General features: G+C 41.5%; 2 protein-coding genes across 5 annotated transcripts in view; both read right to left on the bottom strand.

Moving 5' to 3' along the window:
• MLXIP (MLX interacting protein) overlaps window positions 1-1,767 on the bottom strand; it is a 53,417-nt gene extending 51,650 nt beyond the window's left edge. For all 3 annotated transcript variants that reach the window (XR_010375277.1, XM_064466119.1, XM_064466118.1), the window contains exon 1: window positions 1,330-1,767. Coding sequence is in view for 2 of the 3 variants with exons in the window: in XM_064466119.1 (XP_064322189.1) it covers window positions 1,330-1,700 (371 nt within the window). In the remaining variant the exon portion in view is untranslated. The remainder of the gene's footprint in view (window positions 1-1,329) is intronic.
• A 3,738-nt stretch (window positions 1,768-5,505) lies between these two features.
• BCL7A (BAF chromatin remodeling complex subunit BCL7A) lies at window positions 5,506-27,998 on the bottom strand. Of its 2 annotated transcripts, XM_064466122.1 has the most exons (7): window positions 27,746-27,998; window positions 23,358-23,466; window positions 19,682-19,763; window positions 16,109-16,205; window positions 13,953-14,120; window positions 10,091-10,212; window positions 5,506-9,101 (listed from the first exon to the last, which is right to left on the bottom strand). In XM_064466122.1, the coding sequence occupies exons 2-7, from the start codon at window positions 23,390-23,392 to the stop codon at window positions 9,030-9,032; spliced, it is 576 nt and encodes a 191-aa protein (XP_064322192.1). In that variant the 5' UTR covers window positions 23,393-23,466; window positions 27,746-27,998; the 3' UTR covers window positions 5,506-9,029. The 2 variants fall into 2 exon arrangements, with proteins under 2 accessions (XP_064322192.1, XP_064322190.1); XM_064466120.1 differs by lacking the exon at window positions 23,358-23,466 and having other exon boundaries at window positions 27,746-27,997.

Below are 27,998 nucleotides of genomic sequence, written 5' to 3' on the forward strand. Positions count from 1 at the left end.
TAATTTTTAGTTAACTTTTACATTTTTATTTCTTTTGTAAATGCATCTTATCTAAGACTCGTTCTCCTGCCAGTAACTAATAATTTGCTTGGTAAAGATTGTCAAAATGAGAAGATTACTTACGTTACATTTTCTCGCTAACCATACAGAACGGATAGTTCTATTGTTTCCTCTTCATTGAGCAATACTTAAATAGAGGAATTTGGGGTGGGCAAAGTTAATTTTCTTGTAACAAGCTAATGTGGTTCCTATAAATGAAAATAAGTATTTCCACTGATATGCTCAGAGGCATTTTCCATCATCCCTTTTAATCAACTTCCAAAATATGCTCAATAGGGAACATCAGATTGGATCCAATTTCTGCTATATCACGTAGGACAAAAGACTCGAGCAGGCATACATCTTTTCAAAATACTTCTATTCCATAGCTCTGCCTCCATTTTGGATGACAGACAAAGGGAGCAAATGTGACTATAATGCCTTATTAAATAGATGAAAAGCAAAACCGAAGTCTGAGCAAAAGGCACAGATAAAACCCAGGAAGTGCTACTACCAACTGCAGCCGCCAGAACAAAGGAAACAATGACAGATCCCACTTTCTTGAATTTGTTATAAAAATAAAATTTGGGGGGAAAAATAAAAAAGAAAAACTGGCCAGTTTTCACACAGACCGGAGCACCAACGTTTACCTTGCCCTTCAGGGATTTCTCCCGGGACTCTTCAGCACTAGACGTTTCCCCTAACTTCAAGCCTGACCGTGAGATGCTGAGCATTTTCTAGTCTCGGATTTACTAGTCTGGCAGTCAGACCACGAAGAGCCTGCAGAGGCAGGGCGGCGGGGATCCCACGCCGGGGACGAGCTCCCACCTCGCCTCACACGCTCAACCCCTCCTCCCCTCCTGGCGATGACAACCTCTCCGCTCACCCGAAGCCACTCGCGGCCAGGGCTGGGGCGACGCTTTGCCGCCGTGGTCTCAGGCCTAGGGAAAGTGCCCGCAACGATCCTAAAGTTCATTGAAAACAAAAGCGACACGAACACCCACGCGTGGGGGGGGGGGGGGGGGGTGTATCACCCCCGAAAGGCGACGCTCGGCTGCCCCCGCGCCCCCGGGGGTGCCCCCGCCGATCGCCTCAGGCCTTGCTCCACACCCCACCCCCCCCCCGCTCCGCCCCTCACAGCGCCCTCGGGTCCCCGGCCCGGTCCCCCCCCGCCGACGCCCAGCCGGGGCTTTCCCCGCTGCCGTGACTCACTCCGGGAGCCGCTCAGCCCCTCCGCTCCGCCCCGCGCCCCCGGCCCCCGCCCCGCGGCCCAAGGGCGGCGGCCGGTACCTGTAGGCCAGGGACATGCACTCGAAGAGCTTCGTGAGGGAGGCGTCGATGCTGAGGCGGCCCCCGGCACCGCCGCCGCCGCGGGCCGCCCCGAACTGGTAGGTCTGGCAGGTTTGCTCGTTGACCGTGTCGAAGTCGTAGCCCTTCTTGGGCGGGTGCTCGCTGTGCGGCGACGAGACCATGAAGTGGCCCGAGTGGATGATCTGGGGGCCCGGCGGCTGCCCCCGCCGCGGCCCGCACCGCCGCCCTCCGCCCGGCGAGGCGCCCCCATCATCCGTGTCCGACGAGTCCTCGTCGGGCTCCGTGCGGGGGGACAGCGGCCCCGCTGCCCCGAGGAGCCGCGCCGGCCGCATGAACACGTCGGCGGCCATGGCCCCGCTGCCGCCAGCCGCCGGCCGAGCCCGCCGCCCGCTCTGCGCCGCCACCGCCCCGCTCCGCCCCGGGCTGGCCCGCGCCGCCCCCCTTAAAGGAGCCGGAGCGCCCCCGCCCCGCCCGTGCGGCCTGCGCCCTGCCTGCTCCCGCCTCCCTCGGCGGGGGCGAGCCCGCGCCGCCGGCCCCGTTCGCTCAGCACAGGGCCCGCTGCCGCCCCCGCGGCCGCTTTCCCTCGACGCGGCTCCCAGCCACCCCTGAGGCAATGTCCCCTCAAGGGAGAGCCCCAGGCCGCCATCAGCCACCTTGAAGACCACTGGGTGTTTTCCCTCAGCGAAAGCTGCGGCCTGCGATGGCCTTGGAGGCTGCTTTCCCTCAAGGCAGCCCCCGAGGCCACTTTCCCTTGCCCCGCTGCCCTTTAGTTAGGAGAGCTCCTTCAGAGGAAAGGGTAGGACCGTTGTGCCTGCTCCCACCTTGCATCAACCACCACCGTCACCATGAAAGCGGAAGGCATCGCTGCTACAGGGCCCCGGTGTCACGCTACTGCTGCTCGGTCCCCACCCCTCCCTCAGTGGTTTCAACGACCCAGCATGGTGCTGCCACCCAGCAGGACAATGCTGTAGGGCGTGAGGTACCACATGGGGAAGCCTCGACCGAAAATGCGTAACCACCTCCAACCTTAAGACTAAGAGGCCTGGGAAGGCTGTGGTCACTGGAACAGAATTATCACAAGAAGTTACCTGTGTGTCTTTGGTAATACACCTTCAGAAAAACACATGTAAGCTTAAGGCACTCTTACGAACATGAGAAGATGCAGAGGACAGCCCAGAACTCACTGAAGAATGTTTGAGATGGTCATTGTGCTAGAAATATTTCATGGGTTTAAACTACCTTTAATACAGTAAACTGCTTATTATTTTCCAGAAGCAGTCTGCAAGGAGCCAGGGCAGCTACAGAAGTAGTTGACAGACCTGCAGCAGACAGGCTGCAAACATGGCTGGAGGGATCAGCCTGGAATCAGAGAGAAAAACTCGGGACACGGAGCTTCTACTGCCAGCCTGTTGGCTCACACCTAACCCACGTACCTGCTCAGTGACGTGTGTAAAGTAAACACAACTGTTCCAGGGCAAGTAAAGATCAGATTTCATCCTTCTTAAAGCATAAAGGAAGCAATGGATCCTGTAGGTCAATATGAAAGCACAGCAATCGTACAGGTTGGTGTGTTAGTCTGAGGAGAGAACAGCAGCTTACAGCACAAAAACCTGTATAAATATGTATGTATACATGAAGTCAAGAGAAAAGATCTCTAGCTTACCCTGTAGAACAAACCTCCATCCCCAGGAGAGCAATTGTATTCTAGATGGCATACTCGAAAGCATTGCTACTAAACTGCTTATATTCTCAGTTCTAGGACCTCATACTTAAAACCCAGCCTCTTCTACACAGTCATCCTCAGGAGGGGAAAAAAAAACCCAGACATTAAATTGCCACACGCTACATTTTCTGCTTTGTAAAACCAGAAATAAGATCAAGGGAAACTGAAGAGTTAGAGATAGCAAGTCTTGGGCACAGAAGGAAGTCACAATATCCTGCAATATCACCATTATGTCCTTGCAGTGATCTAATATTCTCCATTAGAGAGCATGAAACCAAGACGGATCACTGTGTTTAGGGGAGGAGGGGTAGGGTCAAATACTTCCCCACATGAAAGGAGCAGTAAGGCATCGTCATATCATGTGAAGGCTCTGTTAGAAATCTTTAAAAATAAAGGTGAACATTCAGCTCTCAGTCAGCATTGCATATGACTAAAATTCTTAAGAAAAGGCCAGCCGTGATTTAGTTTCAAAGCCGGTTATTGTTGCCTTCTTGTAAAGCAATGCTATCTCCCAGCAAGACATTGTTCAGGAGTACTCCAAGCATGAAAAATGAAAACATTTAAAAACAACGTTCGTAATTTTACAATGTCTGTTTTAAGTCTGACATGTAGTTTGTTACGAGCACCCGAACCAAACAAAAATTAAAAATCACAACCGCCCATCAGTAACAGCACTGTGTACAGTCCTTCCATGACAACAGCCTCACATTTCCCTCACAAATTTATACACAAGCCACACTTGCTTCTTCCTGTGTGCAAGGAGGGGTAACTTGTTAAACTGAAGTTGCTGGGTAGCAATGCAATTTTCTAAAGAGAGTTAGCAGTACACCAAGCTACCATTTAAAATAGGGGTAGCAGTCTTATGCTGTGACTAACATTTGATGCAGTTCAGGGTTTTCTCGTCTAATCATCCTCAGTGCAAATACCACAGATGCAAGGAACGATGCATCCCTTAAAAGAAATCCAGTTATTTTGGAGACAGATCTCTTGGTTTGCCTTTTTAAGATCAACATTTAGGCGATTGGTAACAGCTAAAGACACCCAGCTATCCTCTCCTCCTCCACGGTAAGGAATTCCAGCAGGCACAGGGAAACACTAAGGGGCCAAAGCAGCATCTTTTGAGTATGCTTTTTCTTCCTGTTACTTTTCAGCAATCTGCAGCACACGGTGAAACACAGGCCATCATCTTCTGATGATGTTCCTTCAACAGTACAGTCTTTTAGCACAGGAGACAGACATTTACCAACTTAGAAAATACACACTGAACAGAGACACATTCAAGCTGTTTAAAAATATACCCACAGTGTACTCCACAATACTTAGTGGTAAGAGATTATCCTCCTAAATCTACAGACAGGAAGATAAGCATTCCCATTTTGACGAAGCGCAAGAGCTCATGGAATCTTACTCACAGCCTCAGACTGTGGGGCTGATTGCAGGTACTGGGAGCCCAGCCATCCCGTTACCACTCCACTGGCTCCTCTGCCCATCCTGCTCCCAGGCAAACCGCAGGGCCAACCTCCAGCTCCATACCCTGCTTCTAGGCTAGGGTGTTGCTCACTCCTTCACCCTTTACTGGTACAAGCCTTACCTGTTCAGAGGCCTTTCCTTCTGGGACCCATCTTGAATTACAACCTTGTTTCTACTGGTTCTTTTCTCTCTCCAGTTCCACCCTACATATGATTCCTTTATGTAAGTCTGCTGATTTAATTCACTAATCCAGAGAAGAAAAAAAACCTAACTAAAATGGGTAGTTTTCTTCTCAGGTTAGCAGATTTAAGTGGTTGATGAGAGGATGCTCTGAGCACCCCAGTAAATGCAAGGGAGGCAATAAAACGAAGCTGGGAGCAGGCAAGCTAGCTGTGACTCGCCCTTCTGGTAGCAGTGAGCCAGCAGGCCAGTGCAGCTGTCTGTGAAAATGCAGGCTACTCTGGGACAGAACGCTCAGAACACTAAAAATAAGCTGAACGCTTTATAGCCATCTTGAACGTAAAGAATCTTTCCAAGACTCTTAGGGAGTTTTACCCTTGCTAGCATCAGACTCGAGCATGTTTCTAAACTGAAGCACATTTCCATGCTATGCCCTCCTCCCTCCAATTTAAGTTACCACAACACATTAGCCGAGTACCGAGCCAACAGTAAACACCTCAAATTACCAAGTTATTCTGCAGGTTGCTGTAATTACATTGGCCATGTCTATTTGTTTGTTGTTGCAACAACAAACTGCCCCTGCCCACACAGTGCCCTGCTACGATATCAAGACTACTTTGGTCCACTCAGAAAGGTGGATAATTTGTCACATTACAAAATGAGACAACACCATAGAATGCACATTTAAAAATACTATTTATAAAAACAGAAATTTATTGTAAATTTTAAAAAGCCAAACTAAGATTAAGTTTCTTGATAAAAATATTCACACAGCATTCATGTTGTGATTTTTTTTAATTTTATTTTTGAAATGAAACCATTGTACATTGTACAAACCATAACTACCGATGGAATAAATAAGTGAAAAATTATACTGCTGTACAACACACACACACACAAATCATAAGATGGAAAACGATTAGGTATTGAAGAAAACAAAATTCTTTACACCTTCTAACAGGCCCTTAGATATAAAGAACATTCCAAAACATGACAATGTTTATGAAGATAGCCACCCAAAACCAATATTATATACTGCCTTGTCGATTATATTTTTGTTGTTTTGTAAGTGCCAGCACTTTTTGGAATGTTTAACAACTACTTTCCCAAGCATAAAAATTCCAAGGAATAGTTCTGCTATAAAATGTTTGGCTGAGTAAATCGCTTATTCGGAAGGCCTTCCCACATGTTCCACAAACTCAGCTAATTTACTTGCTTGCTCTAGTTTCTTGTTTTCTTTCTTTTTTTTTTTTTTTTTTTTTTTTTGTATTTATTTGTAACTGAAGCTCCAACATTCAGCATTGTAGCAAGGAAGCACTTCTTGATATTTGCACTATTTCTAAAACATTAGCTGTATGAGAACTTTCAGTCATCTTGAAGAAAATAACATCTCTCCTTCTGCTCCACGTCTCAATGCTTTCAATAAACCCTTTTACAGTGAGTTCATAAAACAAGTTTCTGGTAGAGATAGGTCCAAGCCAAAAAAAGCTGGATTTAGATCTGGTTTCAAACCTCAGGTCGATTTAAATTCGATGTTCTGGTTTGGTCCCATCTTTACTTTCTGGCATTAAAATGTGTTTAATCACATCCGTTGGCCCATAAATGTTATCAGGCACTTCAAAAAAAGACTAATAACAGTCTTATACACTATTTTGGATTTCTTCATACCAGATAATGTCAAAGTCTCTTCCCTTAGAGACTGACAATAACAGGTCTAAGGAACCCAAATCTATCTGCTTGTTCAGTTGTCTGTTGTCACTAGAATCTCTGGTTAAAAAAAGGTTGTGAATGTATTCTGTATAAGCTGTAAATAAAGCATTACTACTTTAGAAATAAAGCCTCTAGGAGTATGGTTATGATGCCTTGTCTTGTAAGCCACAGAACAACGAGTTCTGAGCAGAAGCCACAGGAGAGAAAAGGAAGTTTATAATTAAACCTGTTGATGTCAATAATGCCAATAAATGCTTCTATCTAATGAAAAATTTGAGGTATTTTTAGTGCTATTTATATATTTTATTTCTTCCTAAAGTACAGGAATTAGTTTCTAAATGAAAAGTCTATTTATTCCCTTGGAAACATCTACAAAATTAAAATTAAAAAACTTGCTGCGATGCACCTGAAGATCGGGATTAGTAAACATGACTACTTGTCAAAGGTGGCATCAGATTTGTTTTAGCATTAAAAACAACAAAAAGTTAGTAAATAAAAAATATTTTTAAGTTTGAATCTTTCTAGATTTGCCCATTTAATATATCAATAGAACTTCTCACAAAATATCACTTAAATCTGAATGTAATATACATACAAATCAATCGTCATTGACCAGTTATCCACATTTTAGGCATACACACAATTCAAGAGAGAATTCTACTGTTTCATTGCATATATTGTGCAAATATAGTTTTTGGCTCCTCATTTCCTTATTTTCAGAGTGTTAATGGACTTCATGATCGGACCAGAAATCCCAAAAACTTAATTAGGGAGCACACTGTCTTCATGAATGATTTGCAATCAAATTTTATTCAGTTAAAATCCAAAAAGTTTAATTTCAACATAAAGGAAAAGTTCCAAAACTGAGTGTCATATGTTACTTGGAGTTCAGTCCTACAAACATCGTGTGGAAGGTCAGTATTGGCTCCCCACTCCTCCCTCCCTCTGTTCCCTCCCCCCACATCCCCATTGTTTTTCATAATAAAGTGGTAATTGCAAACGCAATGCAGTAGTCTAAGTGCAAGCCATTTTCACTATTGGAGAATTCAGAAATAAATAAGCTTAATGAAGAGCTAATTATGAAAATGTATCAACTGGAAGCAGTTTTTTTATTTAAAAAAGTATTTACAGTTCTTAGCTTACAAACTATATGCAACCATTTTCATAGCTGTGAGATCATATTTTAAATTACAAGTTCCATCTCCCACACAAAGCGAAGACAAACTAAGGGCCCGATCCAGCAATACGTATGTACGTACATCTGTATGTACGTGCGTGCACTGAAGTGAGAAATAAGCGGTTCCCACCGACACCAGGTATTTATAATGGGGAGCTCACCCTGGAAGTACAAAGCCCGCTGCAAGATGGGGCCCTTGTGACCTGATGCAGGTGGTTCTGCACTTCTACATGCCATGAATTTGAAGGGAGTTGCACATACTCAGTGCTTTTCAATCAAGTTTAACATAAGCATACTTCAACATAATTGAAAAAGAAGGAACATTTCTAACGATGTAGGGACTATGGAAACAAGGCTTATTTACAAGACTTGCTGAAAGAAAAAAAAATCCCAAATACAGTATCAATGTGGAACACAGAAGTAAACATCTTGGAAAGAAACAGTACAATGAAATCCAGTTCAGTGAAACATGATATCAAAAAAGACCAATTGAAAATAAATTCACTGTGCATCAATCCCTTTGATCCTATTTATGTACATAGTGGAACTTTTCTGTAAAGCAAGTTGTACCCAGTACAGAGATCTGGACCTAATACGTAAGTATTTTAACTGCTGTGTAATAGTATATATTCAGATCTGGAGTATAAATGGTAAACAGATCATGTTAACTTCTGATGAAGTTAAGTATTTAGAAGACCAAATTTACAGTTGCGAATGCCATGCATTCAATAAAAGATCTCCACTATAGTTGCTAAAACAAAATATCAAGCTCCTTTTTCTCCTTGGACTCCAAGAGTGAAAATGGCTTCCTGATCTGTATTTGTTAAAAATATAAGCACCAGGGATTTCAAATTAAAGACAAAACAAAAACCCCAAACAAAAAAAAAAAAGAGAAAAGAGAAGAAAGCCTTACTACATGGCATTATACAAACATAGGCCACTTTGCAAAGGAGACAGTTGCAAAACAACTTTTAAGTTAGCACTGTTTTCAGAACACAAGGCACAAAACAAAAGCAGACATCACGCCAGAACAATGAACTTCACATGAAAGCTAATACCTGACCTGTACCATCCTTAAATATCTTACAATGTTAAATAGAGAAATGAAAAAAAAAAAAAATACAGCAGCAACATAATTGTAATTTTGACTTTAGAAACAGTGCGTAGACCCCTCCTGAGTTGTTTACTCCAACCATTTCAGAGACAGTAACTTAAAAGTTCTCAATGTTTGTTTCACAGGAAAAAAGTTTTCAGTGTCTGAGAAGTTAAACCTTTGTTAGGCTTTCTTGGATTTTTGCTTGGTAACTTGAAAAGTTAGGAGTTCTGTCCTCATCCAAGAGAAGATGCTTAAGTAAGGTTGTCCTATAATTAAGCCCACTGATGTACCTTACATAAAAACTGACCAGAAAAATCTATAGTCTAAATCTCTTCAACATTTTGTTGGGAAGCCTCTACTTTCATCTTTTTAGAAGGTGGCACTCCTTCAGAGTCCTTAATGAGGGGGGAAAAGAAAAACAACCATGTTATCATTGCACTGAATTTCAGGAACCATAAACATCGAACAAAAAGCAGGAACAAATTCCCTGGTGCGTCATTTGTAAAATACATACATCCCTGGATATGAGAATGACATGACCAAGTGCATTAGCTTCCTGAAATCGCTCCTCTGCTTACGTCTTACCTCAACTTCTTCACACTTGTCGTCTACTGACAAAAGGCAAAATTCTAGTTCCGGGCTAAAAACCACAGTGAATATTCCAAGCAACAGGCTTGACACATGGTTATACCCGGACCTCCCTCAGCTCCACACTCAAGCACAACCTGCACCAAGTGCACACAACTTCTCTCCTGCTGTAGCCAAAGCAACCTCTGCAGGACAGAGTACGCAAGGTTTGGAAAGCACAAGGTGTGCACTGAAACAAGCCAGCCACCTGCAAGGAAAACCAACGGACTGAGCAGTGCTTTGCCTGAGGATCTCGGTGTGAGGGGGACAACTGCAAGGACGATTTCCGTCTCCCACCCATCCAGAATTTTTCACTATACCTTTCAGTAAACATCCAAACATCTCAACCACTGAATCTACAAAAATTACCTTTTCTAACTGCTATAGACATTTACTTTTATGGAAGGTATTTTACTTCTGAATGGTCCTCAAAGGGGCCTGTCCAGCAGCTTAGGTCCAAGAATTTTATTAACATGGAACATTAAAATTCCTTTACAAAATCAACACAGACTGATTCAGGAAAGTCTGAAGTAAATCAGACCAATCTAATCTTACTGTTCAAATTATGTGAAATGCAAGAAGCCAGTCAAATTAACCACAAAACCAGATACATGCACATTTAATACACTACAGCTGCTCTACTGTCCTCACCTTTGGAAATCAGTCTTAATACACAACTGGCCTCCTTACATTTGCTTTTTGGTAAAAATACTCTTTTCCAAATTCCAAGTAATTGGCCTTTTGCGCTTAAAGTTACCTGAGAGTTTTTAGATGCCTCTGTAATTATATCATTTTCTCCAGAGGACTGAATTTCTGCTTTCTCTGAACTATTCATGGAATTTTCCATTGAAGACTGTGAATTCTGTTCATCAGAGGTATCTGAAATTTCAATAAATAATTTTAAACAAACAAATAAAAGCATTCAGCAGGAGCTTTTAGGATGTCTTCTCATTAGCATCATCCCAAACACATACATTTCACCCACGTGTAACCATTAATGATAACATACATAACAACTGTATGAATATAATGAATTAAGCTCAAACTCCACAACCACTTCCCCTGGCTGCTGCCAGACCTCTGCCATCACGCTGCCGGCAGGATACAATTGCTGGAAGCAGTCCCTAGAGGGAGCTACGCTGCCGCATACCCTGTGACAGAACGACATTAACACTATTAGCGAACAAGTTTCACCATAAACTTCGCAAAGGGACTGACCGCAAGGAAACTTGCTTCAAACCAGAAGTAAAAGGCAACTACAAAAAAAGGGGTGAATTGTGATAATTAATGGATCTAAAACTGTGTGGCTAAGGAGAGAGAATAAAGTTATCTGAATCTAAATTCAGCCATATATTTTAAATCCACTCCTTTGCTTGATACTACTTTAAGATAAGATTTAAAAATTCAGCTCACTAGCTTAACCATTGAGATTGTAGAATTTTTAATTCTGGTGCATACTTGGAGAAGTCTTCTAAGCTTGTTACAGCTCTTACCTGCTTCCAATTTTTGTGTTTGTTTTTGGGTTTTTCTTTTTTTTTTTTAAACCCTTCTCTCCCTCTCTAAGCAAGACTTACAGAGGACTCAGGGTTAAAGCACCCATCCACTCGAAGAGGGGATGGGGCAGTTAAAATGTCTTTACAGGTTAAAGATCAAAGTTTAACACAGCATTTCCAGAAGCAGACTAAGAAAAGAAAAACACAAAAAACACCCCACCCAAAACCAAATCCCTGTGATTGTAAAAGGTCAGTTAAATTTCTTTCAGTATCTGCATTAAGAACAGTGTAAGGACTAGAACCCATTCAGTCCAAAAATTTTTGGACAACCTTGGTTAATGAAGATGACATAACCAGCGAGTAATGGATATTTTTGTGGTGTACTGTATAAAGAGCATCACAAGCATTTCTGAAAGTTCCTCCGACAGAATTTGACGTGAAGTGACACCTATGATGAGCAGTCTCAAAGCTCAGATACAGCAAACTCAGATGGAATCATCTTCCTTTCCGTGTCTCACCAGAAAAGGATGTTAATACTGATAAAGAAACAAGTCCCAAGGGTCAGAAGGAATTCTTCCAATTTCTGTTGTGTATGTCTGAGCATACACTGCAACTTGAGCTAAGCAGCACTCTGTGATGTGCACATCTCCCAGTGACAAAAACACACTTAAGAGCAACTTCCAGAGCAGACAGCTCATCGCTGCTGTGTTCTCTTCAGTTGCTACTGGCAGCTACTGCTCATGCTGCTGCTGGCCTTTGGGCAAGAGGATCTGTATTTTAAACTGCCAAGCCCCAAGCTATTCCACTGCCTGCAATGACTTATTTGCACAGCAAAATGTTCTGAATGCACCTGTTTTCTTTCCCTCAGTAAGTTTGCAGATGACACCAAGCTGGGTGGAAGTTGTCGGTCTGCTGGAGGGCAGGAAGGTGCTACAGAGGGACCTGGACAGGCTGGATTGTTGAGCTGGAGCCAACAGTATGAGATTCAATAAGGCCAAGTGCCGGGTCCTGCACTTGGGTCACAACAACCCCATGCAACGCTACAGGCTTGGGGAGGAGTGGCTGGAGAGCTGCCTGGAGGAAAAGGACCTGGGGGTGTTGGTTGACAGCCGGCTGAACATGAGCCAGCAGTGTGCTCAGGCGGCCAAGAAGGCAAATGCCATCCTGGCATCCTGGTACCAGGAATAGTGTGGCCAGCAGCAGCAGGGAGGTGATAGTGCCCCTGTGCTCGGCACTGGTGAGGCCGCACCTTGAGTACTGTGTTCAGTTTTGGGCCCCTCAGTACAAGAAGGACACTGAGGTGCTGGAGCGTGTCCAGAGAAGGGCAACAAAGCTGGGGAAGGGTCTAGAGAGCAAGTCTTATGAGAAGCGGCTGAGGGAGCTGGGGTTGTTTAGTCTGGTGAAGAGGAGGCTGAAGGGGAGACCTTATTGCTCTCCACAACTCCCTGAAAGGAGGTTGTAGCGAGGCAGGGGTCGGTCTCTTCTCCCTAGTAACAAGCGATAGGATGAGAGGAAATGGCCTCAAGCTGCGCCAGGGGAAGTTTAGGTTGGATATTAGGAAAAACTTCTTCACCGAAAGCGATGTCAGGCATTGGAACAGGCTGCCCAGGGAGGTGGTTGAGTTAATTCCCTGGAGGTATTTAAAAGAAGGGTAGACGTGGTGCTTGAGGATATGGTGTAGCGGTGGACTTGGCAGTGATAGGTTAGCGGCTGGACTCGATGATCTTAAGGGTCTTTTCCAATCTTAACAATTCTATGATTCTGTGATTCTGTAAGTCCACATGAGGCATTTCTGACTGCTCAAACTGTCCCCTAGCTTTAAGGGACCTCCCCGATTTCAGTATAGTAACATGAGATAGATGTACAAGGTCATCAACCCTATCCAGTTGAATAATGTCACAATTCCAGGGGTTTTACTGATCATAACAGCTTGGTAGATAAATAATTATTTAATAACTTTTTTAATACTGCATATAACCAATAAAAAACCCACATTAATAACAGGTATTTTTTTGCCATTACTCCTCCCTTTGATTTTACAGTAACTGGCTCTGGAACTAATCCAGAGAACTTGGTATGATTTTCCCTGACCTAAATTTAGTCAGGGGAGCATTTATGCTATGTAACAACTTCACACAAGCAGGTTCAGACAATATTAGACCTAGGAGTAAATCCTTAATATTTACCCTGACCAAATATGCCAGCTGAGACTTTCTCTGAAGGATATGGCGTTCTGACTTATTTCAATTTGGTGATGATTCAGGTGTCAAATTTTAACCCCAATTAACAATGACAACATTTAACATACTTAACCATCCTGGTATTACCAAGATAAAAGCTCTAAATTTAAATTGGTTAGTGGATCTACTGAGCTACGAACTACAGCAGGAGGGCGTAATTTAATTGCTTTGCTATGGGAAGAATTCTGCAACCAAATCATTAGAATGGTGTTAAGGACATCTTTTATCTGTTATAATAGGATGAAGGAAGTTATCTTCCCAAGAATATAAACACAGAGCGTGTTTCAATTACCCAAAATACCATTTAAAGATTGACGTTCAGAACAATCTCTTAACCCACATGTATTTTTAATCTCTGCACAACTGCAGTAAAATATTGTAACGCTTTTAGAAAATTAGGACAGAATTCAGATCTTACTTTTGAATAAATGACTAGCAGAGTTAAGAAAAAAAGAAAGCTTAGAGCTTACACAATTAAAAAAATAATTTCAAAGTATCTCACCTCTATTTTACTTTCACACGAGATAAACATTAACGGATCTACAAAAGTAATACTTTCCAGGATTTGTGTGATTACATGGTAACAGCCATTTTAAAGATTATTTTAAATTATTTTAAATTATTTATTTTCAAGACTGAGATTATGACAACAATAAACCAAGTATTTTGTTTCCGCTCTGAAAAGACCTTGAATGTCAATCTGACCTTTCCAGTTGTATGGAAGTATCACCGGTAGGCCAGAGACATTATGGCCCATTTTCACATAATTCAGAAACCATTTCTTTCAAACTGTTATTATTCAGTTTTTAAAATGGATAAGCAAAAAAATGACACACTAAAGAATAACATTTTTTGTTTGGCTTTGAAGATGGTCTTTTCAACTTACCTTCTGAACCAGGCTGCTCCTTTGCTTCTGCCTGAGTTTCGTCAGACTTTACTTCAGTGCCGTCTGCTTGTGTTGCCAAGTTCTGTTCTGGTGCTGGACTTGAATTACTACTGTTTTCTTGTTTTATTGGAGAAGCATCAGCTATTGAACTCTGGTTGCTATTGTCATCTGTTAACAAGAGTTAAAACCAAGGAAGTCTAATTTGACAAGATAAAAAGCACACCATAATTCTTCCATATTTTTCCTGTATTATTCCCCGATAACACATGATCTCAAACAAGCTAGACTATCATCAAGTCCTAGCATTCAAACTAACACTACATCTAACTTTTTTCCACACCACCACAATTTTTGCCCTTGCAGCCTGTGCCATAATGCAGGAGCTTTCTAGCGGTTACTAGAACCAGAAAATTTTTAAAAGGTGCTCTAACTAATATTATGCAATAAAACCAAGACTGTTTTACAGAGATCGCTTCCAAAAGAACCCAGAATTTTGTACTATAAGTAAAACAGATCAACTGAAGCGACAGTCTCATTTTATAGCTCATATAACACAGGGCTAATTAAGTGTCCATGCTGCAGATTTACAAATACGCATCACTACAATATTCAGATGAGCAGATAAGTTTTTTGAAGTGTGTCCTGAAGGTAAAAGAGAAAAAAAATAAACAAAACCAAACCACCAAACAAAAAAGCAACAACAAAACCCCATCAAGGTAAAAATCTAACCTCCAGTCCCAATATCAATACTTTAAGTTATAATTGTCCAGAATATTCTCTAGTCTCCAAAAACTTGGATCACAGTAACCTTCTGCAGGACAGATCATGTCTCTCTAGTTAACAGGAAATATTCTGCCTATACCCGCTTCCTGTGAAAACCAATGACAGTGCTTTAAGTATCTCATCTAATACTTTATGAATAACAGCGGGGTGCAACTTCCTGTAATCTTTAAGCCAGTCTAACAACTATGGGTAACCAAGAGGGAAGCTCCCACTCCCCGAAGAAAACTAACCCAACAAAACATTAAATTACTAACATGAAAGTCAATCCACCTCCTTCTGCATCTGTACAATCATTACATCCAAAGGACTTCAGAAACACACAGCTGATGACAGGGCCATCTCTTTTCAGAGCAGCTTGAAGTCAGATCAGATTAAGTCTATCATGAAATTGTACAGCACGTCTTAAAAACACAAGTGATATATGATAAAAAAGCAAGTCGTATATTCACTGAATGGATGGGAGAAAAAAGACTTAAGAAAATTAAATGATCTGACAAGGCAAAAACTAAGAAGTTTGAAAGAGATTAAAAATTAATCCAGATCTGTGAAAATCCTGCTCAAACCTTTAATCGCAAGACCATACTCACTGTGAATACTGCAAAAACCAACCAGGAGGCAATACAAATGCAAATGAAACTGAAATGAAAAATTTGTAACCCACTAAAAAACAATCCTCTCTTATCAGCTCAAATAGTGCTGCATTCTCAGCCATAATTGTTATCCAAACACCTAAAAGGTAAAAAAATTGAAACAAAGCTGAGCTGTGCAAGCTCCTCTGGAATAAATACCAGGTTAACACTCAAGAGTTCACGTTTTAAAGAAAAAATAGAATGAAAAAAAATTGACGTAATAGCACCTGACTGGCAAGCAAAGAAAGTGTTTTCTTAACCAGTTAATTTCATCAACCTGAAGCAGACAGAAGACACCACAGAACCAGAGCTTGCTTTCTTGGCTATTGCAGAATTCTTTTGACCTGACTGACCTCTAAAGTTAAAAAGTACAAAACCTGCACAAATTATAGTATGTACCACAGAAGCTTTCAGGATCTTTTGGTTCTTCAAGCAGCAAAAGTGACAAGAGTTACTACTTCGCTTAAGTGTAGCATTTTGAATGGCAGATATTTCTATTTTTGTTTTCATATTTAGCTCCACTAACAATTTTTTTCCCCCACACACAGCCCATACAAAAATGACATTTAAACAACTGTTAGTATATCCGCAGAAGTTCAAGGTACCAAACGAGTATCTGATACTGTTCTCACTTTGACTCAATCACGTTATACATACATCTAAGCAACAGAGAATTTGGCACTGTTTGCTTATACTTTCATTGCAGTGTAATAGGGTAATCGGGGCTGACCTTCTCCCACTCACCATGCATGTCCATCATCCCTGGAGAGGAGCTGTTCTCTGGAGTGGTCACTTCAGAGCCACATTTTTCATCTTTGCCTTTTTTCTTATTCTTATTTTTCTGAAAAACAAAAGGTACCACAAACAAATGAGACTATCACCATGAAGAGAAATCCGTGTTGCAATATAAACCCCTTCCCATTCACTACTTCCATAAGCATCTCTCAGTTTCAAGTGAGAAATAAAGCCAATGTAATAATAACTGACTTTATCAATAATGCATTAGTCCCAATAACTGCAGGGCTGTTTTTCTAATTGTATTCTTCATGACACAAAACACTAGGATATACAAGTTTTTATCCAGAAGTTCTAGTAAAGGTTAGCACTTAAACACGATTTCTGTCTTCAAACAACTGCATAATTTTTGTAAAAACTACTGAAGTTCTCAATAATACGCCTCATTCTACAAACAGGGAATCTGAGGCACAATGATTAAATGGCTTGCTGAAACTGAGTCAGAGAACTTGGGAGGTGCTGGCTGCTAACTTTGTACTCAGTCCAAATTGCTACAAAAGGAAGGTCAAAAGAATCTCTGCTACAGAAGGAAAAGGGACAAACATTGCTGATCAGTGGCAGGGCTAAGATTCATGAAACTACCTGATTTCTGAACTCGTAACTCTGCTCACTGTATGGTTTATGCATATCAACACACTGCTACAAACCTCAGTACATTCTCCCTTTTACATCAGAAAGGTTGTAGAATACACATAGACAATATGCATGCATGCACAACAGGAATGATAACAGGTCTAGAATTTTGACACTAAAGAGGCAGTTTTTTATCTCTTTCTCAATGACCAGCACTGCAGAGGCCTCCTCCTCCACAGCTAACGCTGTTTCTTCATTAAAACTAAAAGATGGCTTAAGGAAAATCAGATTGGCCTAAAACAAAGAGCATAAGCAAGACACTCCTACATGAACAATAGGTCACATCATGTTCATGACCAAACAACAGTATGGACTGCAAGCATTAAAACAAAGGAAGAGACAGTGGCATCCATCACGTGGAAAATCTGCGTCTGCTAAGGGATGCAGCATTTTCAATTAAGAGGTGACGTAATCAGTCTCATAGGAGAAAGAGCCAGCTGCACTGCTTTTGGAGGATCCTGCGTGCCTGCTGAGAAGACAATTAAAAGCCTGACTCTTGGAAGAACGCTCGGCAACCCATCCATTCAGATAAGACAGTGTCCTCCAACGAGGGAAGGAACTAAAACCACAATCAAATATTTTCTAGGAATGCAGAAGAAATTCAACAAGTGATATCTAGAAGGGCTCTTCCCTCTATTTTTAATAGATTATTAGGCTTATTTTTAAATTGCATTTTTACTTCAGAGAAGCCAGATTTTATTCCCTAATATGTGAAACAGAGGTGAAAGCACATGGACATCTTCACCTTTGTAAAATGAAAGTTCAGAGGGGACATAATCTCTCAGGTTTGTGGTTTGTTTAGGGCGGGGTTATTTGGTTTTTGTTTGGTTGGGTTTTTTAAGGTAAAGGGACACTTTTGCCACAAGAGAAATAGTGAAAAATGACCACAAGCAATTTGAGCCGAAAAGTTTTTTTTTTAAAAAGCTTGAACCATCACTGTGGTGAGGGTCTACAACAACTTCCAACACTAGCAGGAAGAAAGAACCTAGCTAATTCTAGTTCAAAGAAATGTCAACGTGTCTTAGGAACAACATGGTGCTGGTGGGGGTGTAATCTGATCTGCGTTCACTAAAATCAAAGACAACTTCCATTTGAAACACAGAGCAGTAAAATAGATCTTGTTCTCCTATTCTAGTAAAAAGCAAGTATAATGTCTGCTCCTTCACAGGTGGATGAAATTGGATATAAAAGGATGCTCACAACAAAATTAAATAGCCAAGATGGCACCTACCTGATAGTTTTTTAACATGTGCACTTGTTTTAATTGTGAGAACTTCCAGAGCAAAAAGACAGAAACCTTACGACATCAAGCCTGCAACAACTGCAGCTGCACAACAGCCTCTACTTGTAATGAACAGAATCTGACTGTAGGACACTAAAGTAACTGGTCTTGAACAAGTGTCCCAATTTCAGCAAATCTGGAGCCTAAACCTAAAGATGATGGCTCAAAAATTAAATTAAACTCTGCACATAGAGACCATTATATAAACTCATTCTTCTTAATAGAGATTCTGACTTCAGGTACCAGTCACCTTGAAAATTCATCCAGAAACTCACTAGAAATTCTATTTTAAAGTTCCATGGTACCCATCATGCAGGCATACCTTAACTGCGGTAAAATGATTTTCAAAAGCTGTTAGCCTAAATAACCTAAACCTCTCTCTCTCTCTCTCTCACACAGATAGTAGAGCTTTTCTCCTGCTATGTATTGTAAATAATAAAATCAAGACCAAATATTTGGCAACTATAAAGAATGAACAGGTTTCTGTAAAGAAACCACAAAAGGTTTCCCAATTCACAAGGGGTTACATCACAGAGATGCTGCTCAAGAATCGGAAGAATACAAGAGGCTTACCACAACTCTGACAGTCACAGAAATCTGTGGTACAACCAAAGGTACAGAAAGAAACAAACTCAGTTAAAACAACCCTAATCAAAAATAGGTCTTGAATTTGGACTTTGAATAAGACAAGATCATGACACCGTCTTGTCTGAAAAACCATCATTTTACACATTTATTAACATAGTAGTTTTCTTCCAGACAGGTCTTAACTTATACTTCAAATGAAGTAAATACACATGATAGCCCAAGGAAGGAATAGCAGATTTAGGATACATATTCTATTGTATCATTAATTTATTGTGGTACCATGGATTAGTTTTCTTTCTATAATAATATTCCAACTTACAAAATAAGAGCAATGTTCATTTTGAAAAACAATTTGTAAGCCCTATCAACTTTGATTTTTAGACTTATTTTTATGCCACATAATTGTATCATGGCACGTGAAGAGTACACACTAAGAAAGTAAACATGATGCATACACAAAACATTTAGCAAGAGGAAACACACATTACAATAGAAGCATGTCTGCTGTATTGCTTGGGCTGGACATCTTAATGCAAGTGATCTCAGTTCCACACGATTTTCCTACCCCTTACTTCAGTGTTTTGCATGTATTTGTGAGCAAAACAGCAGCAATGCACAGAGAGAATACATCCTCCACCCAGTTCCAAAACAGCTACTTTCCTTTAAAGCACTGGGCAGAAAGAGGGGAAAACTAATGAAGGTTTAGGCTTTCCTCACTGCCACTCAATTATTAGTTTAGAGAAAGGTTTCAAAAATAAGTTTCAAGCTGAATGTTTAAGAGTTATCTGAGAACTGATCCAAGCTGACTCCACGAAGAGTGCCACCCACTGAACCATCATCAACATCACTTTCTGTAGAGATCAACACATCCCTAGAGCTCTTCTATTCAAACGCTTGCAAGACCCACACCAGTCTTAGCTTAAAGGCTCAAAGAATAGCGAGCACATTTCTTCTTTTGACTTTCCCTAAACGAGAGTGTCTACATCTTGAAACAAGCAAGACAGCTGCAGGATACTTACATCATCGACTTTAGGCTCTGTTACTGGTACCCATTTGTAAATCCTTAGGGATGTGTCGCCAACTGTCACCCACTTCTTCTCCCTATAAAATTACAATGCAGGAGAAGTTAAGTTTCAGATTCAAAAGAAAGTGATCTACTATTGTAAGTTGTCAAGGATTTAAATAGGCTATTAAGTAGGATGATCTCTATTACATCGTCTTTAGTACTGCATTGTGCAAATTGTTCTTTGCATTTCACAAACTTGTTAGAGCACTGCTAACCTCCAGATTTCTCAGGGCTGTTACTTGACTAGGTGAGTAACTGCAGTAGCAGTAATAAGGTCTGGATGAAAGACACAGTTAAGAAGAACAGCTATTGAAAATGCAGATTTGATGCCTACAATTTTCACTTAAGTTTGCAGAGAGCAGAAGAGGTTTTAGACAGAGCAGTGTGGTTTGATTGTCATGAAGCTGTTTAATGGTATTAGAAATCTAAATGCATTTTGACCATCTGAGGTTTATTTTTGGGTAGAAATTTGCTGCTGCTAGCAATTTAACATTCACTCAACACTCCTGTCAGAAAGCTCTAAAATTCTAGCCTTAGAACCAGCAGCCTTATTGGTAGCAATATGTGCCGTGATGCAGAATTCAGACTCTGGAGAGCCTAGCACTCTTGGACAGCAAAGGCTGAGAAGGCTATCAGAGGGGGAAAAAGCATAACCTACGGCACTCTGTGCAGACCCCTGCCAGCCAGCCATGAAGTCATGACATTGACAAATTGTGAAGGAAATCTGGCTGGAGGGCATCACTACATTAGGGGGTCACGCAGACACAGAGCGTGGAGATGGAAAGGATGCTGAACATTTAGTTAAGTTGAGCTCTTTACATCAGAATATTAAAAGAAGGTCCACAATGCCAGAGAAATTTCATCACGTTTCTGTGATCAGTTTTCAGGTCACAGATTACCACTGCTGGTTCTTGGGTCTGTAATATAGCTCTGCAAATGGATCGATTAAAAGTTAACAACAAAGACCAATTCCATTAATTATTCAGGAACATCTGAAATTAATTTGGCATGAGATCTCAAGCATTTTTCTTTTTTAAAAACACACTTAAATAATAGATTTGGGATCCAGTTATAGGTTTTTTATAAAATGTTCTTTGCAGGATGGGAGAAGCTGGATGTGACTCCAAATATATATGTGATATCTCCATTTTTAGAAAGGGCTTCCAGAATCAAAAGCAGCCACATTGTAGAAATGCCACAAACATCCTCCTGACTATTTGTTTTAGCTGCTAAAGCCAATCTTATTGTTTTCCCTTTAGAGGAGACACTTTCCTGTTTAAAAACAAAAAAAGCTATACATGGCAATTTGATAAGTTATGGATCTGTCCACAAGGATATTTTAATTAAAGTACAAACCTATTTCAGATTCATTTCTTTCCCACTGCTCTTCTTGGAGCACAGTTTTTTCCTCAGTGTGTTTAGATACATCCATTTGGGAACACTAGATGGCTGAAGTATGTCAAAACCCAATTTTATGCTAATTTGGAGCTCTACTGCTAGATGTGATAAAAATGACAGTGGTGATGAGGGCATGTCAATAATGAGAGCATACTTAATTGTGAAGAGATGATCATGATATAATTTGGGATTTTTTTAAGGATACAAGACAAACTAAACTTATTTCTACTTAGCAAAACCTTTGAAGTTACAGAAATAAAACCAGCTGGGGTTTTGTTTTGGGTGTGGGGAGAAGTGAATAAATACTTTTTAAAAAAATCAAGATTTTAGTCTTTTCCTACAGCAAAATATTACTTAGAGATGCTGCACTGGAAAACCAAAAGTTCAAGATACCTGTTAGCATCTCAAAGCAGCCTCACACAGCATCTTCACTGGACAGACTGTAGAACACAGGAGGAAACCTATATTAGTAACTTTTTCCTTCTAGTATTAAAGTTAGCCCTGACATTTTAATTCTTTTGAGCTTCTTAAGTACCACTTTAAGTTTTGATAACCCTCAGCTATAGGGATTATTTTTTTTACCGAATTCAATACACAGTAATTCAGACAACAATGGGAATAAGGATATTTTGTGATGGAAGTACACCAACATCCCAGTCCTGCAAACACTTATGGCTAAAAAGAAAACCCAACATCACACTGCTATTATTCAAATACTTTACAAGTGTAAGCATTCACAGTATTGAAGGTTTAAGACCACAAAAGTATTAATAAGAAAAAAGAAGACAACTTCCCCTAAAACTTAATAAAATCATTGGCAGCACAAACACAAATTTGTTAACAAAGAGACATAATGACTTTCAGACATTTAAGATCAACAGGGTAAAATAACTTCAGGATTTAAGATGTTTATTGTAAATAGAACTTTGAGTATTACCTGTAATACTTATTGCCTCTCCATTTGAAAACCAAAACGAAAACCCAAACAAAAACCACCCAAACCCCCAAAACCAGTTCTACTCTGAACACTCACTTTTTATCTTTTGTGCAAAGACACCATCCAAACCTGCTGGTCAGGGACTTCCCTCTACATTTAGTTAGAACTGACAATTTACTGATGCTGCTCATAACAGTAAGTTTGCTAAATGCTGTACAAACTACAAAATATTCTTGCTGACCAAATGCCCGAGTAGGAACGAGGAATTAATGAACTCTTGTGCCCATTCTGTTGTGAAACCTTAAGTAGTTTCTGTTTTCCTGTCTGTAAAATGGATCTGCTGCTGAACCCACTCATCCTGAGACCCTGACCAGAACTCCACCCCCATAATACTACTCCACCTTCGTTAAACAATCTCTAGGCAATATTTTTTATGGCACCGTCCCCTGTTATACTACATAGGTGATCTCTATATTGACTGGTGGACTGGAAAAGGTGGTTGATGGAACACCAGCAACCTGAGAGTTAATCAGGCTAAAAACGTGGCAATTACCAACTTTACTTGCCCATGTCTAGCTGACAAACTCCATAGCTTTACAAAAAAGCCCATTTGTTTCTGGTTTCAAACCTCTCCTGTTACTCCATGAATGACTCAGAAGTAACAACACTGGAAAATGGCAAAACTTAAAATATATACAGTAATATTTTCTTCTTTTAATCTTCCACACTGAAAAGTATCTTAAATATTTTAGTTGTAGTAAATTCAGTAAGTAATCAATGCAACAGAAACACCCTTACATTTATCTGAAATTGTGTTAAAGCATTTCTAGATTCTGAACTGTATCTGCACAGCATTTAAAGGACAGCCAAGGGTACGTAGACTAAGCATTAGTATCAACGCTTCTTTAGTGCTTATGCCTGAGGCATACTAATATCCTAGAACTTACATAATTATATACTCAATTCCCCATTCTAAATAGCCCAAAACTCTTAAATATATTTATATTTTGCATATTAACACTAAAGCTCCAAAGATGAATATAAAATTCCATGTATAAAAGTAATATACCGGTGAGCAAACACAACAGTGTATATTACACTTATACATAAAGTGTCAAGGCAGCTTCTGCAGCAGCAATGAGTGCTAGAAAACATTTGATGGCACAGAAACAGAAAGCCTTTACTGCCAATATATTACCATTCAAGAAAAGGCTTTCACACTTGTTTGGCTTTTTACCATGACTATCATTTATCATAGTGATCGGTATTTACACAAGGATTTGCTCCCACATACCCCATCTTCTGTTGATGATCACGAAGTGACGTCATAATGCTGAATTTATCACATCACACTCACTTGCATTGCAACAGAGTTTGGTGAAAATCACAGAATTATGACCTCCCTGTGGGATCAAGCAAAGGAGAAAGGGGAATGGGAAAGAAAATGCCATTATTATACACAAAAAGTGCTGTAAGATGCACAAATTAAGATTTTTTTTTTTTTTTAAAGGAAGGCTTGCTTTTCAGAGCATGCCTATTGCTACACAGACATTTGTCTAGTGACTAAGATGAAGTATCCCCAAATATACATGGTGTTTCTTGACCACGCTGCAAATACAATGAAGTACCATGTAGCATGAATGGACAAAGACCAATGGTTAAGGACACCTTCTCTCCGAGTTTGTCTAAATATGGTGCATTGTGAAAGTCCCCTTTAACTTAGGCCAGCATGTCTTTAAGCAAGTTCTACTATGTTCCACATTGCAACAAGCACCTTCTCTCCCATTAAAGAGAAACACGACTTATGCATGACACAGCTCTAACTTTAACGTACATCCAACTTCCACTGAAGTCAGAGAGCATGTCCTGGCTCAAAAAGAAATAATCAGGAGCCAGAGAAAACATATCGTAATTCAATCATGATAACAGCGTATTTGGGCCACTACAGCACCTCAGTACAGTTCCTGCACATACACAGGGTATTTTTACTTCCACTGGCACTACATGAACTACAGTCTTAGCAGGAAACCAAACACAGCCGATGTAGCTGGGCTAAAACTAGGGTGGCAATCTGGTAGTAGCAAAGAGCCTTTTCCAAAGGCATCATGTTAAGAAGTTCTATGTCATAACTGCTTTTCAGAGTGAAAGCCTATTTTAAGAAGGAAGCACAAGTAGCAAAACCTGTAGAAGCTCAATCTCAGAGCATTACATACCACACAAAAATATTTTAGCAAGTGTGAATGGAGACAGTGAACAGAAAAGTTCTACAGCAGCATTGTCTAGAAAGTCTACTCTATCAAGCCACAGCTAGCAATCCCAACCAACAGTACCGGGTAACATGATCTCACTGCCCGCGGTGACCTTGCTCCTCAACTTTTACACAACATGCTTTGTTCTGAGCTACATCCCAAGGCATGTCTGGCTCTACAACCAATTCCCTGCCATAATAAATATTTAGCACTTTCTGTAAGTACTTTCCTCAGTTGTCCAAGCTCACCTCTTCCTCATAAGGTGCTATCGCTATTCCTTGATTACAGCTTTGGGTCAGAAAAAGGTCAAACGGCTTCTGCAAAGATACTGCAGTTCAAAGACATGGCAACACAATGAGATTTCCTCATCCTGGTGTATTCTCTAAATTGGGGTATCCATCTCCACCAATCACACCACAGCTCCATCCTTAAATGTTCGCAGAGCTGTCCAAAAGCTCAGCAGTGGTATGCACCCATGAAAATTATTTCACTGCCTCCCAAGACATCCTACAACTTATGCTTGCCTCCTGCCCATTACTTTTAATAATGGCAGGAATGCCTCCTGCCCATTGTCTTTTAATAAATGTCTGCATTTTCTTTCATTTAATAAATTGGACTTTTATAAAACAAGGGTGTTTCCATTATTTTTCTGAGGCTGATTGAGGACACAATAGCTTTTGCCTGTCTCTTCTTGAGAACCCATTTATAAGCTACACATACCCATCAATCTTCAAAGACAAAAAACAATCCTGTACCTTTCACAGTTTATTGAGATAAATTTATCTCAGAGGATTTTTTAAAATAGACTGAAAGAAAAAAAATCTAACTACTGTTAAAAAGAGTAAAACTACCCTCTCAGCCATGGAAAATTAACATTTTTGCCACACAAACACCACAACACAACCATGTTACAGAATAAGACACGTGCTATGTGTTTTCTAAATAGATGCTTATTCATGAGTGGTTTAAACAAAGGAGATACAGTTACATTAATCTCAATATAAAAACGTAACAACTTTGCTGTTTACCACTAAAAGTCCCTGAAATACCAGAAGTGCTAGGTGCTCTATGAACACACATAAAGATACGGTACCAGCATCAAAGGGCTTACTGTCTAAGAACACATTTTCTATGGAACAAAGTCTGCACTGATGGAAACTGCTTTCCAGTAGGCACGTTCATAGACGTGACAGTACAGACATTTGCTAATATTGCACAGCAAGGCTGCTGCACACCTTCACAGATGATGAAGCTTTGGTCAGCACGCATCAGAAGACTTTACAGCTCGGCATGCCCCTCTACTCATCCTCAGCATGCAGCGCCCTGAGCACAAAAGTCTCAGAAAACTCTGTTCTGTGAAATGTTGGATGCAAGGTATTTTAATCTTCAGTGCCTGCATTTCCACAGAAGAGCTGAGGATGGCAACAAATTGCTCCTATTATGCAAATGAAACTGCACACTTGGAAATTGCCTATGTGACTCTCCTGAAGATGCAGGAATTGCTAGCGTGTAAAGTTCAATTTAACAAGCCAAATCTTTTCAAAACATTTAGACCACAAGACACAGAACTACTCTTGCTAATTTCCCACTGTACTTGACTGCAGTTGGAGGAAATCGTGAGATTCACCTTCAAATTATGATTCCTTTAAAAAGAAGAAAAATGGCTTACGTAAATACTTGTGAGATGCACACACAAAAAGCCATATGAATACTTCTGACAGTAATCAAAATAAACATTGCACGATCCTGTAGACGAACCCATTAAAGCAAGTTGTCTTTCATGAGGGTTAAAACGTACAAAATCTATTTATACCGTAAGATTTCTGTTTTATAGAGGAAGCCATAGCAACTGACATGATGGCAGAGAGCTCTTGCCAAGAAAAAAGAAAAAAAAAATTAGACATTTTGTTGAATGGCCAAGCTTCTGCCTCTATTCCTCGCTGAAATCCACAAACTGGGATTCAAAGGAAGTATGCTGCACTCATGAATGAAATACCTACAGACAAAATAGTCCCAACACATCCAACAACGCTCCCGTTTGAACAAAAGTCCTGTCACATCGCTCTACATTGTTCTGACCCTTCAAAGCTGGCCCACCAGTCAGCAAACAGCACTTAAAAACACCACCCGAGTAGAAGAGAGTTCCTGAAACCAACCGAACTGCGGTGCTCTGGCTGCTCCGGCTCCCTACACAATGGCTGAATTCTTTGAAATCCCCATCTCGTGCCCTGCGTTATTGGACACACGTCCCGATTCTTTGTCCGGCTCAAGCCAACGGGGCCATTCATCTGCTCAAGGCCATTTAAAACACAACAATCCGTTCCACACATTAAATTCCGTATTTCACTTTTCTTTTCATAAAAGCAAAGCGTTAGCTGTGGATAGCGATAAAAGTGCCCCTTATTTTACCAGCTTTAAAAAAAAAAGCTGAGTTATGCAGAATAATACTAACCCAAGGGATTTCCCGGTGGATTTCAAATGTTTAAAGAAAGTATTTTAAGATACATGCACAAAGACTGCTGAACAGTCAGTCAACTTGCTGGAAGAAAAAGTCTCCCTCTCGAGTCACACTGGCACTGCTCTTTATCCCATCCAAAAACCCTGGACCGACTGTGCAGAACATTGCCGTGCCTGTTTTACCGTATTGTTTAAACACCTCACGTTGATCTCCCTAACAAAAGCAGAAAAAGACAAAAGCGGGGAAATGCCAAAACACATTCAAGGCCTAACAAAAGGGAATTATTTCACGAGGGGTACAACCTTTAATTATATAATTTAAAACAAATTCCAGCGGCAATTACGCACTCTCTCCTGCTCCGCTCGGGATCTACAACCGCGGGAGCGTTTGTGGCAGACGATCCTGCTCGGTTTTGCTGCGCTTACGTGCAAACCTCGGGAACTTGAAAGGCAAACCGGACAAATACACGTGTAATAATGAAAAATAAACTCTTGGGCACTTTACAGGGGTATTTTTAACGCTTTAAAAAAAAACCAAACACAACCAAAACCACTTCTTTGAGCTCTAGTCCCACACAGACCCGGCGGCGCAGCTCCCCCAGGCCCGCTCCCGGGGCCCTTTGTAGGGGTCGGCGGCGGGAGGAGCCGGGCCCGACCCGCCGCCCGCCCGCCCCCGTCGCCGCCCAGCCCGGCCAGAGATTCGCGGCGCGGCGGTCCGGGGACAGCGGGGAGCGGCGGGGGTCGGCGGGGAGGGGGCTCGGCCGCACAATGGAGCCGCCTCTCGCCCTCACACGCCGCCGCCTTCATGTGACTCGCAGGAGCGAAATGGCTTCTGGGTGCCGCCGGCTCCCCGCCCCCCGCGGCCGCCCGGCGGGCTCCGGGCCCCGTGAGGGGAAGGCGCGGGAGCGGGGGGGCGGCGGGGGGTGAGGGGGAGCGGCGGTGGGCGCGGGGTCCCGGCGCGGCGCGGCCCGCTCACCATTTGCGCACTTTCTCGATGGCCGCCATCACCCGTTTGATATCATCCTTCGCCCGGCTCCGGGTCTCGGCCCGCACCGACCGGCCCGACATGCTGCTGGGGGGCAGCGGCGGCCTCAGCGGGAAATGCGGCGCTTGGCGCTGCTCGCGGCGTCCGTCGGTCCGTCCGTCCGCCCGCCCGCCCGCACAATGCTCCCTCAGCGCGGCGCGGCGCGGCTGGGCTCGGCGCGGCTCGGCTCCGCCCGCCCGCCGGG

This window comes from Phalacrocorax carbo, chromosome 15, assembly GCF_963921805.1.
Source record: "Phalacrocorax carbo chromosome 15, bPhaCar2.1, whole genome shotgun sequence".
NCBI classification, from domain to species: Eukaryota; Metazoa; Chordata; class Aves; order Suliformes; family Phalacrocoracidae; genus Phalacrocorax; species Phalacrocorax carbo.

Bases quoted from the DNA above. Each gene is read 5' to 3' on its own strand.
- BCL7A (XM_064466120.1), bottom strand. From the start codon at position 27,837: ATGTCGGGCCGGTCGGTGCGGGCCGAGACCCGGAGCCGGGCGAAGGAT. The intron at 16,206-19,681 runs GTAAGTATCCTG...TTTGTTTTTCAG, and splicing joins CAGAGCCTAAAGTCGATGAT to AAAAATAAGAATAAGAAAAA. The intron at 14,121-16,108 runs GTGAGTGGGAGA...TCTTGTTAACAG, and splicing joins AGGGATGATGGACATGCATG to ATGACAATAGCAACCAGAGT.